The following is a 19,247-nucleotide window of genomic DNA, read 5'->3' as shown; positions in this document are numbered from 1 at the left end:
TTAGGAGGCTTAATGTACATTTATCCTAAGCCACAGAATCTACAATAACGGAATTCGTCAAGGACACCGCCCACATTTATGTGAAATAATATACCTCCTGACCTACTGAAACTAATTTTTTAAAAATTCGGTACATAATAACTTTATAACGAAAATGCACGTTCTAAAAGATTGTGTTTCGCGCGCTTCGCTTAAATTATGGTCAACATAATCGACCCACTGAGCGTACTATTCGCAGCACATCACCCATCTTAAGACCTTTAATATTGGGTAATAATTGATCGAATAGACCACGTCCGGCACGCAGTGAAGAAAATATAGCAGTCGCAGCTGAGAGTGTACACGAGGACCGCGGAGAGTCGCTTCGGTGCCGTTCGCAGCAACTCGTACTGACATATGGAACGAATTGGCGCACCAAGATCTTAAATTAAAAGCATAAGAAATACAGCTTATGCAAGAACTGAAGCCGCTCGACCTTCCTAAGGGACATGGTTTCGCTCTATGTGCTCTTGAAAAGTTCCAAGAAGATTCGACGTTTTCGAGCCAAATTTTGTCCAGCGATGAGGATCGTTTCTGTCTCAATGGACGCATTTGAGATGAAAAATACCCTGAAGAGATTTAAGAGCTGCCATTCATCCAGAAAAACAACGGTATCATCCATCCATAATTATTCTAAAATGATGCCGGTGAGAACGTAACTGTCAGTGGCGACCCCTATCGCGCCATGATAACCGACTATTCAAAGCCTGGAATTGAAGCTTGTGTTGTCGGCGACATTTGATTTCAACAAGACGATGCCACTTCCAACACTTCGCATCAATCAACATATTTATTGAGATAACACTTCGATGAGCAGATAATTTCACGTTCAGGGCCGGTTGATTGATCAACACCGTGTGATATCACACTGTTAGACTTCCTGTGGGTATATGTAAAATCTGAAGTCTATGCGGACAAGCCAGCTTCGATTCAGACCTTTGAACAAAACATTACTTATGTCATTCGCCAGTTACCAGTCGAAATGCTCGAACGAGTCATCGAAAATTGTACTCAACGTATGGACCATCTGAGACGTAGCCGTGGCCAACATTTGAAAGAGGTAATTTTCAAAAAATAAATGCCAAAAAAAATGATAATAAACATCGCCCATTAAATTTGGAGCTCCTGTGTTTTTTCTTTAAAAAAAGTAAGGGCCTCGAAATGGATCACCCTATATATGTATGTATAGCGACAAATGTGGGAGTTAGTTTAATGAAATTGAGACAGCTTATTTTTTGTACCAAAAATTGATAAAGTCGACTGAAATCTTGCCCTGAAAACTTAACCCTTCCTTACTTGGGTTTTTCAATGGAGCTCTTAGTTACATACCTCAGCAAATACTATATTTTGGTCCTCTAATATAATGTTGTGTTTCTACAACATTCGAAATTAACTAATCAAAAACTTTCTATTCGACCAAGGATTTTAAACCCTGCAGTATTTCCCAGTTAAATTGAGAGTATACATATTTCTCAATAAATATTTTTTCAATAAAAAAAAATTACACGTAATCAATTCAACATATTCAACCGTTAATAATTTTGATATGAGCTGCCTTCGATCGCCAAGCGCTACTCTTCAGCGAATCGAACGCTTCACCAGATACTCAAGCAAACGGGCGGCACTTGTGGTGCAACCCTTCTTTCTTGTTGGATAAATTATTTTTTCGGGTAAAACTCTTTGCTTTAACCATTTATTTAGATTTTTTTTAATTACCATGATTGATTTGAAGTCTTATGTTTTAGAAGTTTAAGAAAAGAACAGAAATTCGCATTTTCATTTGTCATTTGGACCATTCATTGAAGATACGGATATACCACTTTGATGAAGGATTCGCATACTCTCTTGTAGAAATCAACTCGATAACTTTGCTGTTGTTGCTGCTTTTACATGTACTTTTTATGACAAGAGGGCGAATCGAAGACAAGTATTCTCAAAAAACTTGTATGTACTTGTACTTAAGAGGTTACATGGGTTTACGGATTTCAAAAATATAATTTTTTTTATTATTTTATTAAATTCTACAGCACCTTTAGAATATTGTCCAAAATTTTTAAGTTGATCAATGTAATAGTTTCGAAGAGACAGCCTTGAGAACTTGTGCGCTCGAGGTTAGCTAGGCTTAGTGCGCCGTCTTTAAGTGCGTTTTTCTCGAAACTGTTTTTGAAGTCAGTTGGCAAGATTTCTGGGGAACCACTCAACCGATCTTCATGAAATTTTACAGAGGTCTTTGAGTTATTACAATTCTTAAACGCTTGAACAAAGGTTTTTTTTATTTCAACTATTTGATTTTCACCAAAATTTTAATTTTTTTGTAAAAATGTTTGCGAAAAATTAAATTTTCAGGTTTTTTCCTTCATTCAAGTTCTAAGTTAAGATTTTAATTAAAACACGTACTTTTTCACTGTAGATGATCCTGTAAGGCCTGCCAAAGCGGGAGCATCTTTTTTCCGTGCGGTCAAGGGACTTGGCGTCGTAATGGCCGAGTTTAAAATATTTTCTTCCAAAAATTTTAGAATTTCTAACATACATATTAACAATTTTAATATGTTAATTGTTAATATGTATGTTTGTAACAACAAAAAAATATAATAAAATATTTCATTTTTTATATGAGAAAAAATTGTTGAGAAAAGTCAATTTTTTACCCGAAGTAATCCATGTAAGTTTTTAAGTTATTCAGATAAATAATCGCACCGAATATTTATAAAGTGAAAGCGCTTGTAGTTAATACTTTTGCATTGACTTTCATTATTACTTGCGAAGTAACATTTTTTCTTTGTTAAAAAATGCATATTTCGAACCATTTCGTTGAGTTTTGTTTTGTTCATGAGCCAAACTTGCAGTCTCAATATTTGAAAACAATTTTTGTTTTTACATATTTCACAATTAAATTCCTAAGAACACATATTTTTTTTATTAAAAGTAATAGCGTGCTTGCCTTGTACGCTGTCGCTTGCCGCCGATGCGCGAACTACAAACACTATCCTTATCCGAATGGCCGCACGATGAGCGCCGCCGACGCGTAACGTGATCGCTGCTCAGCAGTTGCGAAACGTATGACTGACGTGCGCTCTGATTGAGGTTAGCTAAGGCAGTGAAGAAATTTTCCGACTTCATCTTCAGCAATGCAGTGTGGTGTAGCCGCTAACAAGGCGCGAGTATGTGGTGAACATTTAGCGTTATGCCTTGGACCGGGTGGCAGGGAGGCTCGGAGCAACTTTACTTCACAAAAAGTTTACCTGTGCTCAACTGTTGTTGTTGTATGTAATTTGTGGTTTAATAATTTGACATGCAATGTTGGCGCAAAACACACAAAGCTTTGCGAAATGTAACAATTGCCAAGGGGGCCCAGGGAAATGCCAACGGACATGCACTGCCACTTCCTTCCGGTGTGTGGTGTAAATTGTTTGCCAAGAACTTTCTAGACGCGCTGCGAGACGAAACGTTGTAACTCGCTCGATTGCCGACACTCGTTTTCACGCTGATTTGCGCGTCAAAAGTGTAAAAGCTGCGGTCATTTAACCCGTCCGATTCATTAATTGTGCTTTGTATTTGTGATATTATTAATTATTTCTGTTTGCTTGTGGTCGCACGGGCGCGCGCGCTCAACTTCTAATTTAGACGTTTAACTGAAACGGCGACAGCGTTGGTGGGCCGCTTTTATAGCTTCGCTACGCTATGCTGTTCTTTGTTGTTATTGTGCGGGGGGTTCGGTTGCGATGGAACCCATACTAAAAACAAAAATGTCCTGTGTGGCGGTAATAAATAGTACACAACCGGAAAGGAACAATAAACGCAGGGGCATTCACAAATTTTTATGGGTTTCGTGCCATGTAGTGCAAAATGAGCAAAAAACCAAATCAACAAATAGCAGCAGAAACTAATAACATTCCTAAGCATAATTTGAGCATTAACAAGTTGAAAGGTTGCCACTGGAGAAATGGTTAATAGAACAGTGGTGGGCAGAATACTGGGTGGCAAAAAAAAGCTAACAGTTTGGAAGTGTATGCAGTCAAATCGGCGCTAAAGTCTGCAAGGTATCCAAATCTACTCGGTTTTCTATACTCACAAAACGATTTTGCTCACCCGAGCTTACAATCAGTTCAAAAATTAAATTTTCCGTTCAATGAGTGAAAAAATCTTAACCAAAAAGAAGTATTTGCTTTAGAACTACACTCAAACCAACTCTAAGGTCGGCTAGGTCTCTATGCGATCCCTTATATCCGAATATACCCGTACATGCAGTTCAAAAGCTAAATTTTAGCCGATCGCAAGCGAACAGCTGGAATTGAATCGTCCCACCAATTACACTGTCTTATTAGAGTTCTAAAACTTTCCGTTTCAAGAACAGCCATGTTTAAGCAACTCGAGTGGACCCCGATTAAACTTTGCTTATCTGTCAAACACCAAACCCTTTCCGATATGGATTTCAACCATGGTCACTTTTACTGTAGCGCAGAAGTAGTCAAAATCTGCCCTCAAAATAGCGTAGCGGATATTGTGGTCTTTCGATCAATGGTGGAATTTTTTTAAGAGTTTGAGGATAACGCCAGGCAAGTTCCGGTAAAATGAGGAAGATTTCTACAAAACTATCAGTTCAATACTTATGTACATCAAGAAGATAATGCATGTAAAGGGTTTTTCAATAGTAGACCCATAGGGACAGCAAATCACGCCATATTTTTTCCCGCTCTTTTGACATTTCTCTTCTGTTAGGTTTGCCATTTCATCATGGAAAGATATACGACCAACAACGAGTCGAAACTATTAAAATTTGCTACCCAAATTCGGAGTCAGTGGTCTCCACTTTAAGAGCGCTACGTCCAATTTGTGGTCGTCATAATAGTCTCGTCAGATCAACAATTGAGCGTCTGGTGGAAAAATTTGAATCCACAGGCATAGAACAAAATGTTCAGTGAGACAAAGAATTGCCATCAGTGTCGAGAATATTGCTGCCGATAGCGCATCAATTGTGGAAGACTCAAATCAGTCTCTCACACGTCGTTTTTGCGAAAAGATCTTGGCCTACACGCTTACAAGGTCAAACTGATGCAAGAACTGAAGCCGCTTGACCAACAGAATCGTCGTATGTTCGGGAACTGGGTTAAGCAACAATTTGAAAATGATCCGGATTTTCATCGAAAAATCATCTTCAGAGATGAGGCTCATTTCTGACTGAATGGCTTCGTCAATAAGCAAAATATGAGTTATTGGTCAGGCAGCAAATCACACGAACTCCATGAGTTACCATTGTATCCCGAAAAAACTACGGATCGGTGCGGTTTATGGGCAGGCAGCGTCTTGGGCTTCCTTGATTATCAAGACCGGCACGTTACTGTGAATGGGAATCGCTACTGCTCCCCGATAACCGAATATTTTTCACCCGAATTGGATGATATGGACTTGAACAATATGTGGTTCCAAAAAGACGTCGTCACAAGCTACACATCGAATGTCACAAGCGATTTATTGAAAATCAAGTTTGGTGAACGTGTTATCTCACGAAATGGCCCAATCAATTGGCCGCCTTGGCCGTTAGACTATTTCCTGTGGGGCTACGCCAAGTCAATGGTCTAAGCAAACAAGCCAGCCACAATTGATAAGCTACGTACGAATATCGAACGTGAAATTGCACCAGTATCAGTCCATTTATGTTTGGAAATAGTTGAAAATTGGGTTCTTGGTCTGGACTTCGGCAAGCGTGCCCGTGGTGGCCATGCGAAAGAAATCGAGTTCCATACATAATGGCATCGAATGTACTTTTACAGGATTAAAGTATTTCATTGACATCCCAAAACCGTTCTTATTGAAAACCCCGATACTTGATAACAAATAACTAAAACTCTATCGCTCGGAAGTATTCTAAGTGTAAGTGTTCTCTAAGTGTAAGAGTCTCTTTTGATGTCCCTTAATTCACCCTACAGCTTTACATTCCATGCAAAGGAAATGATAAAATTTATGAGGTACAGCACAGAACGTTCCACTCAACTTATAACTTTTGTACAGGCAAACTCTAACTGATTTAACATCGTGGAGTAGAGTTTATAAAGCTTAGAGACGAGCTACATTCGGCTCAACAAGACTTGTAAGTCACACCATTTGCTTGCTTTTAAAAAGGGAAATCTTAAAAAGTAATCCTCCGGCATATAGACGACAAATGGCTATAGAATGGGGCTGACAGATGGAGAAGACTGCAGAAAATGTTAAGAGGAAGACTGCAGGAAAGCAATGGAACATTTCTTATGCACTTTTTCCCACAACAACAAGACTACGCTTTAAGCATTTAGGGGCCACACGGTAGGAAACACTGGAAATGTATTGTTCGTCTTAAGATAGGTTTTTTCTCAGAAAGACTGTCTACTTTTACGCGGCTTGCCACATACACGCCACTGTTATCCCATTCCAATACAAGGCTATAAATTTATATATGTTTATGGAACCCTCTTAGACCTATTTATCCATATTTCAATGCTTCATCGCTATTAACATGCAACTTTTGCGCCAATTTTCCGCTTACAAGTTTGATCAATACTTGTGGCTGAATATCATCGACAAGAACGACGAAGACTGAGCTGATGACTTTTGTCGCTTTCGACAACTTTGCTGGACTCTTTTTGTCTTTTTTTTTTTGTGAATTTCATTATTAGCGCTTTTGTTGCTTGTACTGTCACACTTAATACATATTGTTTTTGTTTATGTCTTCTTATTGTAGTTAATTTTTTTCGCCCATCTGTATTTGCGTTTATTTCGTGGTAATTTGAGTGCATTAAACTTTGCTTCGGAATAACGGTACACTTGTGCCTTTTGCATGTATTTCAGTGGCATGTTGTCTTGCCTTGAGTGGTTGCCAGAAATATCTGAAAACAAATACAATTTCACAAACTAAAAACTATTTCTGACAAATGCGGTACACCACACAAGAGCACAGCTGTCACACAGGCTCGCCTTTGGTTGCACAAACATACCAGCCCACAAGGTCTGGAGGTAAGTGCAACAAATTCTATCAACTTGTCAGCAAATTGATAAAAGTATTTATCGCTGAAGAAACTTTGTTCTTGAACTCCACATTAAATTTCTCGCTTATTTTATTTACCGTTAAATAGCGAATTATAGCGCATGTATATTGGTTTCAAGTTAAAGTAAACAGGTGCGCTATTTGCGGAAATCTTCAAGGGCTAAACTGTACAAATAACCAAGTTAACTTGATAGAACTCAGTATTAAAGACTAGAAATGGCAGAAAAAGCTTATCAAAAGATGGTGCAACTGTTAAGGTGTTTTATTTCAAAAAAATTGATTTTTTCGCTAATATATCGAATATATGTATATACTATATATTTGAGTATTATTTCCGAAAATTTGATATTGATTTGTCAAAGAGTTTCGGAGATATTCACGTGCTTGTAAAAATTTAATCTTTTCGCAATCCCTCCTGTTACTTTTCGACAATTTGCGTCAACCAACGACTTGAGTTTATCCACATCGGCTTCAAGAGAGCGTCCAAGATGAGTTGCATTCCCGAATTTGAATTTGAAAGAACGATTAAAGTTCGAATTTTACAAATAATTTTAGGTATGTATTCTCAATAAATCAGCTCATTGTTCTTCTAGATTTGGTGCCTGAGGGAGAAATTTACGGGTCTGGAAGCGAAAATGGAGAATTCTAAATATTTGGCAAAAATACGTATACACATTTGATCTATACTATCTAACCCACTACACCAAACTTCATACTTCGAATACACTCTCACTAAATCAGTCAATCTTATTTTGTTGCTCAGTTTTTCTCGTAAGTCCCCAGATATATTTTGTAAATAAAAACGGTATTCTCCCACAAAACGATAATTATGTATGAAAATCAATTTTTTTTTGCATGGCCACCACGGGCACGCTTTCAGAAGTCCAGACGCTGAACCTAATTTTCAACGGTTTTCAAGCATAGATCGGACGATACTGCTGCAATTGCACATTCGATATCATACGAAGTTCATTTTTGTTTATTGACGAAGCCATTCAGCCAGAAATGAGCCACATCGCTGAAGGTGATTTTTTGTTGAAAGTCCGGATCATTTTCAAGTTGTTGCCCAGCTCAATTCACGAACATTTGGCGATTCTGGTGGTCAAAGGGCTTCAGTTCTTGTGTCAGTTTGATCTCGTAAAGACGTAGGCCAAGATCTTTTTGCAAAATTCACCACAACGACGTCACAGAGATGCCCATCGCTTGAGAACGACGTGTGAGAGTCTGATTTGGGTCTTCCTCAATGGATGCGCTAGCGGCAGCAATATTCTCGACGCTATTGGTACTCCTTTGTCTCACTGATCATTTTGTTCTGTGCCTGTGGACTTAAATTTTTCCACTAGACGTTCAATTGTTTATCTGACGGGACGATTATGACGACCACAAATTGGACGTAGCGCTCTTAAAGTTGAGGCCACTGACTCCGAATTTTGGTAGCATATTTTAATAATTTTAACTCGTTGTTGGATCATATATCTTTTCAAGATAAAATGGCAAACCTTACTGAAGAGAAATGTGAAAAGAGCGGGGAAAAATATGGCGTCGTTTGCTGTCCCTATCGGTTTACTGTAACCATTTATTTTTGTTTTCTTTAAATCACTATAATTGATTTTAAGTCTTATGTTTGAAATTGCAAAGAAAAAAAATTCGTATTTTCATTTGTCATCCGAACTACTCAAAATAGTAGAAATATACTTGTAGTAGACGTCAACGTACAGACACGTCGTCAAAGATTAAGTAGCAAAAACCATAATGAAACAAAACTGAGCTGTGGTTATCTCGTCTGATATGTGTCAAGTCTTTTTCATATTAAATAAAATTTATGCATATCATCTCTTGGTCCTGTACATCAAATATCTCAATATTAATATTTATAATATTTTTGAAGATTATTTCATTCGAATGTTAGCCGCGGCTACGTCTCAGATGGTCCATCCGTTGAGTTCAATTTTCAATTTTCCCCCTTGATGTTTTGCTCCAAGGCCTGAATCGAAGCAGGACTGTCCACGTAGACTTTAGATTTTACATATCCCCACAGGAAAAAGTCTAACGGTTTGAATTCACATGATTTTGATGGCCAATCGACCGGCCAAAGCGTGAATTTATTTGCTCACCGAAGTGTCATCTCAATAAATCTGATGCGTTGAGGCATCAATCATCAAAATACATATGGCTTGAAAACATCGGATCTTGTTGGGGCTCTTTAAGATCTTGAAGTTAAATGCGTTAAGACGTACCATACGTCAGCCCGAGTTGCTGTGAACGGCGCTGAATCGACTCTCCACGGTCTTCGTGTACACACTCAGCTACGGCTGATATATTTTATTGACAACGTGCTGGATGCCAAACTTGACACGACTCACGCCTGATCTGTCAAAAAAAGGCTATTGAAAAAAGTGCTTTTACTTGGATCACCCATCATCATACCCAAATTCATCCAGCAGTTAAGAGAATTATTTAAAACATTCTATTAAGTGAAAAATTTTAAAAGTATAAAAAATAATGGCAGCCAACTTAATTATAATATCTTATGGTAAATTGAGTGCCATTGGATACTAAGCGCGAGCAGTCACATTACAGTTTAATAAACTTTATTTTTAGAGGACGTACACATAGTCCAAAAACAAGTGGTTACTAAAACGGTTACGGTTACACCGCAACAGCACCAGTCTGTGATTCAGGTTTATTAAAAACAAAAGCCTGCGAGTAGTACAAAGCCTTCAAAGACGAAGGTCGAGACATCGTTGAAGACATGCCGCGCTTTGGACGACCTTCAACCTCTTCAACTGATGAAAATATCAAAAAAGTAAATGATATGGTGCTTGAAACTCGTTAGGCAAGTGTTAAAAGATGACAAGAGAACTCAACATCCCTCGCGAGTCCGTTCAAATGATTTTGGTGAATATTTTGAATATGAAACGCGTTCTTTCTCGAATCCACGCGATAAAGCTGAATTTTTTTCAAAAAGAGTACGATTGTGACCGAATTGAAAGCCACAAACGCTATGAATACCATCGATCAACTTCTGTATTCACCAGATGTGGCTCCATGTGATTTTTTCTAGTTCCTTAAACTGAAATTGTCGCTCCGCCATTTTCAATCGATCGAATAGGTAATACAAAACTCAATGAAGGAGCTCAAAGCCATCCCAAAAAATACTTATGAAAAGTGTTTCGAAGACTGGCAAAATCGTTGTCATAAGGGTATTTCCGGGTACTTTTTTGTCACAATGTTTTATCCCGAATACAATGAATAATTGTGTTTGTTTTGCAATTAATAAAAAATATATTCTTGTAAATGAATTGTACTTAAAATCTATTATTTTTTCTTATATTCAATGGAAACAATTATAAAATTAAGCACAAAATCATTTTTAAAATGATCGACACAGTGCTATGCTTCAATGGGCATCAACTTAACTCGTAAAGAGAAAAATTTAAAAATTCTATAGATATATTTTTTTCATTGTAAATGGATTAGTAATCCTCAGTTGTGCGAACATAGTCCAGTCCGGAAGGCAATGGCACCTTTTCAAAGCCTTTTGGGAACAATTTATTTGCCTCATCATCGGTGACCTCCGGTTGAATCATGACCTTATTGCCAGGCTACATATACATATATACAAAAAAATATTGTAATTAAAGAAATTAAAAAATTAAGTAACACAATAACTTACAGTCCAATCGACGGGCGTGACCACAACCTTTAGCTTGTAAGTTAATTGCAATGAGTCAAGGCTGCGCAGAATCTCACTGGAATAACATAAATACACATTATTTATTTTTTTTTATTTATTAGATTCTTCAAAAATACAAATATCTACCAAACAAATTACTCACTCAACATTACGACCCGTAGCAATGGGGTAGAACATCGACAGACGCACTTTATGGTCAGGACTAATGATGTACAGTGCGCGTATGGTTTGTGCAATAACGGGATCGCGTTTCTGATCCTCGTCCAACATGCCAAAAAGTACGGCCAAATCACGGCGTGGATCGGCTATAACGGGATAGGGGAACTCTTCGGGTATCTCTTTGCAATATGATTGGATGTCTTTCACCCATTTATTATGCGTTTCTATGTCATCCACCGAGTGTGCCAAGCATTTGGCGTTACGCTTCGTAAACTCTGGCAGTCGCACGGCCATACGCGCCAGTTCTGTGGTGCAGACAGGTGTAAAGTCCGAGGGATGCGAGAATAGTATCACCCAACTGAGAAGTAATCATAAGTTATGGATTATATTTTATAGATACTAGTTTATATACATATAAATAAGCGAGCTAAATATAAGCATATAAAGATTATGTGTATGTCATTCCGATAACACAGTTATTCCGATAAACTATATGAAGCGATATCTCATTTTCCTAGAGAAATAGCAAGTGTGTAGATACATAATTGAGTTTAGTATATACGATCAGATAATAACTTCACAACAGTTTTCTTAAGCGAGTTTCGTCCAGCTTTTTAAATGAGATATACTCTCAAGCGCATTAAAATCCAGTTATAAATCTAGGATCACGACAAATATGCCGCCCGATCACACATTTCTTTCAGTTCCGTTATTAACAGGCTACTTATCGTACCAATTTCGCTCTGTTAAAGCGCTGTACAGTCTTTATCGCGATCTTGCGAGTTGACTCTGTTCATTGTTCTCACTCTCTTGTGTCGTTCTCTATCTCTTTCTCAAAACTCACAGCAATTTCACATTCAGCGCTTGTTGTACCAGACTTTGTTTACATATACACATATGTATGTATGTAGATAATTAGTTTAGATAAGTAGTTTGGTTTCAAACTCATCTGAGGAGCATGTAGACACTACAAAATAGTTAATACTTGCATAGGAGACCGACCGTAGCTGTCGCCACAATTAGCATGCGGGCCGGGATTATGAAAATTTTCTACTTTAGGCACAAAACAAAACAAGTTTTGTTTGTTCGCTGGTATCTCATCTCCATATACACATGTATGTGCGCTATGAATATACATTGAGACAAAAAAGTACCCGAAAATTGTACATATAGATATAAATCTACAAAATATTTAATTATTCATCAATATTTATTGCGACGCCTTCAAAGTAATCCCCACTAAATGTAATAAGTACACTAATTCCAACGATTCTTCGAAACACTTATCATAAGCACTTTTTGGTATGGCCTTCAGCTCCTTCAGCGAATTTTGTTTTATCTCTTTGATCGACTGAAAACGGGTTCCACTGAGCGGCAATTTCAGTTTGGCTAACAAGAAAAAATCACATGTAACCGAATCTGGTAAATACGTTAGTTGATCGATGGCATTAATGGCGTGTTTGGCTTTAAATTCGGTCACAATCGTGGCTCGACGCGATGGTGCATTATCATCGTGTAAAATCTGTGTATTTTCTTTCACAATTCCGGTTATTTTCGACGGATGTTAACACGAAAACGCTTAAGTACGTCCAAATAGTACTCTCTATTGACCGTTTGTCCCTCCGGAACAAGTTTATGATGCAAAAAACCACGAATATAGAAAAAACAATGAGCATCACCTTGAGTTTTGCGCGTCTTTGGCGTAGTTTCGGCTCATTTTTTCCCTTCCACTCCGACGATTGGTAACTTGTTTGCATGTCAAGCTCACAAATCCATGTCTCAAAGGGATTTATAACACAGTCTATGAATATGGTATCGAAAATCGCATGATCAAGCATGTTCAAAGAGATCTCTTTACGATATTCTATTTGAAAAAACTTCAGTTTTATCGGGACGAGTCGAGCAAGAACGCGTTTCATACCCAAAAGATACGCCAAAATCATTTAAATGAAGTCGCAAGAGATGTCGAACCTTCTTGCCATCTCTTTAACACTTGCCTGACGATTTTCAAGCATCATATCCTCAACTTTTTTAATAATTTCATAAGTTGAAGAGGTCGCAGGTCTTCCAGTGCGAAGCATGTCTTCAACGATCTCTCGACCGTCTTTGAAGATTTTGTATCACTTGTAGACTTGTGTTTTTAATAAAACTGTATCACCGTAAGCCTTTTCCAACATTTGCAACGATTCGGGACACAAAAGTTGTTTAGAAATACAAAATTTAAGACAAATGGTTTGTTCGATATTTTTATCCATTTTAAAAATCGCAACACACCACTGAAGTAAACCGACATAAACAGCAACATATTTAGCATACTAATTAAGGACAGTCCTACCAACTCAGCAAAATACATTTTTTTTTTTGAAATATCATTTATTTGAGGAATTTAAATACAATTTCCGGGTACTTTTTTGTCACAATGTAGATGTACATATGTATGAATGCCGATACGAAATAGAATTATCATAGCATTTTTAACTGCATGAGATTAAAATTCATATCATATTCATTACAATTGATAGCGTTGAAAAACTATATTCAATATATGTAAGTATGTATAACAATATATATCATACTCGTATATTATAAACTGTTTATACGCTTATTACTATAAACACTTCATCGTTATAGTTATATATACTATATATTTATTTATACCAAATTTTTTCACACTTTCTAAGAAACTTTGTTTATTTGTATATATGTATTTTATTTTTAATTATTTTTTTCACTTACGAATCGCCCTGCCACTCGAAAAATCGAATTTTTCCCTTGGTGGTTTCAGCTTTGAAATTCGGCATTGTCGCACCCAAACGCATTTTCAATTTTTTTTTTTGTATTTATTGATTTTTTAATGATTTAAATTTTAATCACAAACTTTCTTGCAGCAATCACCGACGCACATACATAAGTATACCCAAGTGCACAAGTCTCCACTCTTTCTTCACTACTGAATAATTTCCCAGCCTTTTATATGCCGCTGTTGGCTTCATATTGTAAACACGCTCTCATATATTAAATAGTTGTTCATGTAGTGCCTGTGAGAGCTGATAAGCTATGGTGCTCTTACTCAAATAAGCAGATGAGTTGTTATCAGTGAACAGATTATATGCATTGGAGATACCTACACGCTTATTTACGAGCAAACAAAATGTAAAATAGAAGAGAAATTCTCGATTAAACGGACTATATACATACTCAGCTCAGCACGCTAAGCATATGTATGTATTTTTGTATTTTTACTATTTATATATTTTTTATCATCTATATACACATATATATATGTATATTTTTTATAACATCTCAGATGATTACTTTTGAGTGTTACAAACTTAATTAACCATATTCAGCGCATACAATTTTTTCTCATTTTTATAAGAGTCATTTGTCCAGTAAGAATTTCAGAAGAAGCTAAAATGTCTATAAAAAAACTTGCTTCCATCGAAGGCAGCAGTTATGTCACTTTATTGAGTTATCCGCTTACACTCTTGTCTCAATTCAACTCAATAACATTGTTGCTACTTTTACAAGTAAATATATTTTACAAGAGAGTGACGCTCAAAGAGAGCAAGCACGGAAATGGCGAATCGAAGACAGCAATAGTATATGCTAGCGCACTAAGCGAAATGCCTCAAAGCCTTAAGTTCACATGAAGAGTCGACCGAGCACACAGCGCCGATTGAGCGTGGATCAATCGATCGTTATGCGGCACATTCCAGAGTTTCAAACGCATGCACACATACATACATACAGATACACACGCAATCATACATACATATACACATATTGCATTGCTTTGCTTGTAAGTGGCTCCCAACACAATGTATGCCACCATCACCGGGCAACCAAAGCGAAGGCTGTCGAACAGCACATGAACTATGTACACAATAACAAAAATAACAACATGCACAAGCAATGAGGGTACTTAAGTGCTAGAAGCGACAATCGTGAATGCCTTTTCGTTTGCTCTCGCGCTGAGACTGACTTACTTAATCTTTTGTGTGTATGTATGTGTGTGTCAATGTTGAAACCTTTTCGAGTTTTTTTTGTATACCCTGAACAAGGTATAATACTTTTGTCACTAAGTTAATTTTATAAAATACATACATATGTACATACAATGTATATACATATATACATATGTATATCGTCACCTAAAATGGAAATTAACCTAACATCACTTTTCATAAGTTTACAGGCGAAGAAAAATTCATATAATAGAAACCGCTTATATCAAAACAAAATTTTAGTTTCGGTTATTAAGTGGTTATGTATTGGTTATATTTTGGTTATAACTGGCAGCGAGATGTTAAAATTATATGTAAGATGATGAAAAAACGATATATTATAAATCACTCATATTGAAACAAAATTTTAGTTTCGGTTATAAAGTGGTCATGTATTGGTTATAACTGACAGCGAGATGTTAAAATTGTAAGTAAGATGATGAAAAAACGATATATTATAAATCACTCATATTGAAACAAAATTTTAGTTTCGGTTATAAAATGGTTATATATTGGTTATATATTGGTTATAACTGACAACGGGATGTTAAAATTGTATGTAAGATGATGAAAAAACGATATATTATAAATCACTCATATTGAAACAAAATTTTAGTTTCGGTTATTAAGTGGTTATGTATTGGTTATATATTGGTTATATCTGTCAGTGGAAGCCGAACATTTTATGCGAAACACGATATAATTGAAACTCCATCAATACTGAAAAATATTTGAGTTTTGGTTATGTATTGGTTATATATTGGTTATAACTGACAGCGGGATATTAAAATTGTATGTAAGATGATGAAAAAACGATATATTATAAATCACTCATATTGAAACAAAATTTTAGTTTCGGTTATTAAGTGGTTATGTATTGGTTAAATATTGGTTATAACTTACAGCGAGATGGTAAAATTGTATGTAAGATGATGAAAAAACTATATATTATAAATCACTCATATTGAAACAAAATTTTAGTTTTGGTTATAGATTGGTTATATATCTGATTACTGGAGGTTAAAATTTTATGCTAAATATATAATATGATGTAGTCAATCGTAAGCAATAAAAACTCAATTTCGATTGTTTTAATGATATTTAGTTTTGCATTTCAGATGACGATGTATAACTGCGTTACGAACTAAGTGTAGTTAGCCATATACACCCGAACTAATCGCTCAGTTTTTGAGATATCGGTGTGAAATTTTGCAAAAATTCTTTTCTTCCCACGAAACTGCTCATTTGTCAAAATCGCCGATATCGGGCCACTATAGCCGTCATAGAAACTGTACGATCAGAATCAAGTTCTTGTAAGGAAAATTTTTTTATTTGACGAGATATCTGCACGAATTTTGGCACATATTATTGTTAAAGTCAAAGGTAGCAACTCTCAATAAATTGTTGAAATCGAACCACTATAGCATATAGCTGTCGTACAAACTGACCACTACTAATCAAGTTCTTGTACTAAAATGTTTTTTTGTTTTTTTTTTTTTTGCGTTTTTTGTTTTGTTGTTTTTTTTGTGTAGGGTGTTCTAGTTTCGCTGCAACCAAATTTAAAATAATTACCTGTTTTTCGTTGCGTTTATTGCTTTTGTTGTTGCCATTCCAATGTTATGTGCCTGAGGGCTCTCCCAGTCAACTTAACGTACTGCTGAGCAGTTTGCTACACTCTACGCGTTTGTTGTTCTTTCGTGTGTTATGTTGCCTGTTGTTTTGGTTGTTATTGTTGTTTCGTGTTTTTCTTAATTTGTTTTAGCTCACCATTTGTTTTGGTCATCGCCGCAGCATAGTGAGTAGAGCTAACACTGATCATCGTCCCAGCATATTTAGCTCTTTCGATACCTCAATCAACAACAACTATAACACATACATAATGCAAGTAATTCTGCGTAGCCGTGTCGACCGAACTATTACACGTAACAATGTTTCACCTGAAATCCATGTAAGTACAACGAACTTGTTTATATCTTCCGCTCTCTTCTCAATATTATCGCGATATCATTACTGTTTGCATTGGTGGTTGATAGTTGAAGGTGTTTGCTGACATTTTCAGTCGATAAATTTTGTAATAATAATGTTGCAGTTGCAACAACAATAACATAGGCAAGAGGTGATGCCACAAGAAATACAGAACACCGTGACAAATTTGCACGCAACTAACAACTTGAGTTGTGAAATGCAAAGAAATTCTGCAAGAAATATCGCTCTTTAAACGCTGCGCCTTTTCAACTTTCTACAACCATCTCACCATCTTTTAGCTTGTAGTTTAGCTTGTCGTCTCTTAATGGTCCAAAACAGTAGCCAGCATGCTGCTATCTCTTATCAGACCCCTTTTATCCATGTTGAATGCCTCTGTAAATATTTTCTGTGTTTTATGTGCATTTAAACGCTGTTAGTTATACCAGTTTTCATCTCAATCAGCTTTTTCAAGTAACTTTTTGTTACTCAGAGCGCGTTGAATTCATGTATGAGTGAATACATTTAAAAACGTTATATTCGAAGATGAATGAATAGTACATTTGTGTGTTTCTCTCAATAAACACTTAAACTGAGCTTATTGAGTATTGCATTGAACTGGCTCAAAGAGTCCATAATTCTACGATATACAAGTCTGTTACCACTTGTGCTGCATGTTTTGATTATGAATAACTTTTCATGTCAATCACTCTCTTCTCAAATAAAATCGAAGAGTTAGTAAACAGTGAGCCTGTTTCTGACACTCATACTGCATGTATCGAATTCTCAATAGCTTTATGAAAATTAATTGCTAAGGTTTCGTAAGTCTTTGACCATCAAGAGAGCTTAGCTGATCTAATTCCCATTTGTATCAAAATCCGAGTTTAAGTAAGTGTTTGTTTTTGAAAGTCTATCTGTCTGTATATATGCGAACTTGTCATTTAGTACATGAGATATAGTTCTGATATTTTGCACAAGTCCTTTGCGTCTCAAGAAATTGCTCATTCCAGTGAATCCCTGATATCGGCTCACTATAGCATATAGCTGGCATACAAACTGTATGATCGGAATTAAAGGCTTGTATGGAAAACTTTTCCATTTGACGAGATATCTTCACGAAATTTGGCAGAGATTATTTTCCATGATATTGCTATAACCTCCCAACAGATTGTTCAGATCTCATCACTAAAGCATATAGCTGCCATACAAACTGAAGGATCAGAATCAAGAGCTTGTGTGGAAAACTTTTTCCATTTGACGAGATATCTACACAAAATTTGGCATAGATTATTTTGCATAACAATGCTATAATCTCCTAACAGATTGTGCAGATCAGACCACTAGAGCATATAGCTGCCATACAAACTGACTGAACCAGCTCAAGTCCTTGTATGGAAAGCTTTTCCATTTGGCGAGATATCTTCACAAAATTTGGCATAGATTATTTTGCATAACAATGCTATAATCTCCTAACAGATTGTGCGGATCAGACCACTACAGCATATAGCTGCCATACAAACTGACTGAACCAGCTCAAGTCCTTGTATAGAAAGCATTTCTATTTGACGAGATATCTTCACGAAACTTGGCAGAGATTATTATTTGCGACAGCACTGTAATTTCCCAACACATTCTGAAAATCCGACCACTACAGCATATAGCTGCCATATAAACTGATCAAACAAAATCAAGTTAAAGACCTTTTTATACAATTTTATGTTAAAAGAAATGTGCCTCTGAAGGTTATTATAGCTTTGTTGCTTCTTGTTAATGGCCTGTTTAACAAAAAACCTTGATTCATGACTTTTTGCTGTTAAATTTTATTAAATTAGTCTTCATAGACCGCTGTAACCGCGTACGTTAACTGCTCTTCCATCACATCAAGCAAGTTGCAACTCATGATTTTCTAAATTTTCTCATCAAAAAATATTTATATCAGCTAAAAATAGTACACAATTTGACCACTTACACAATGTCACGCAAATAAACACAGCTGTCGCAGTCAAAGCGTTGAAAGTTCGTTGCTTAAGTCTTTTGTTAAATTCAACCAAGCCAAGGTTTTCACAAAAACTGTAAATAACAACTAATTTATTAACGTTTATCTACATTGTATGCAGCTTTTCACTCACTTAAACGCATTATAATTATTTAATAACTGTGCCTTGCCCGCTCTTTAGCTCTTTCAACGCTCAGCTCAGCTGTTTTTTCGCAATTTACAGTTGTACATTTGCTACGCTCTTCAAACAGCAACACCGTTGACAACACCACAACTCACCACACTCAAACTACCTTCATAAATACTAGCTGTTATTCACCAAATCACCAAACAACATCAACAACAACAACACATAGAATGTGATCGAAC

The 19,247-nt window shown here is 36.3% G+C and overlaps 2 protein-coding genes across 3 annotated transcripts in view; one reads left to right on the top strand and one right to left on the bottom strand.

The window, feature by feature from the left end:
* Window positions 1-19,247, top strand: part of LOC120767250 (F-box/LRR-repeat protein 7-like) — a 407,584-nt gene that overhangs the window by 333,900 nt on the left and 54,437 nt on the right. The gene's annotated exons all lie outside the window — the stretch shown is intronic.
* Window positions 10,390-13,837, bottom strand: LOC120767283 (peroxiredoxin-6-like). The gene is made up of 4 exons (XM_040093163.1): window positions 13,650-13,837; window positions 10,897-11,271; window positions 10,734-10,809; window positions 10,390-10,662 (listed from the first exon to the last, which is right to left on the bottom strand). Exons 1-4 carry the CDS (start codon window positions 13,730-13,732, stop codon window positions 10,534-10,536), a joined length of 663 nt encoding a protein of 220 aa, XP_039949097.1. The 5' UTR covers window positions 13,733-13,837; the 3' UTR covers window positions 10,390-10,533.

Source organism: Bactrocera tryoni, chromosome 1 (assembly GCF_016617805.1).
Source record: "Bactrocera tryoni isolate S06 chromosome 1, CSIRO_BtryS06_freeze2, whole genome shotgun sequence".
Taxonomy (NCBI): Eukaryota; Metazoa; Arthropoda; class Insecta; order Diptera; family Tephritidae; genus Bactrocera; species Bactrocera tryoni.
This window is presented reverse-complemented; position numbering and strand designations above follow the sequence as displayed.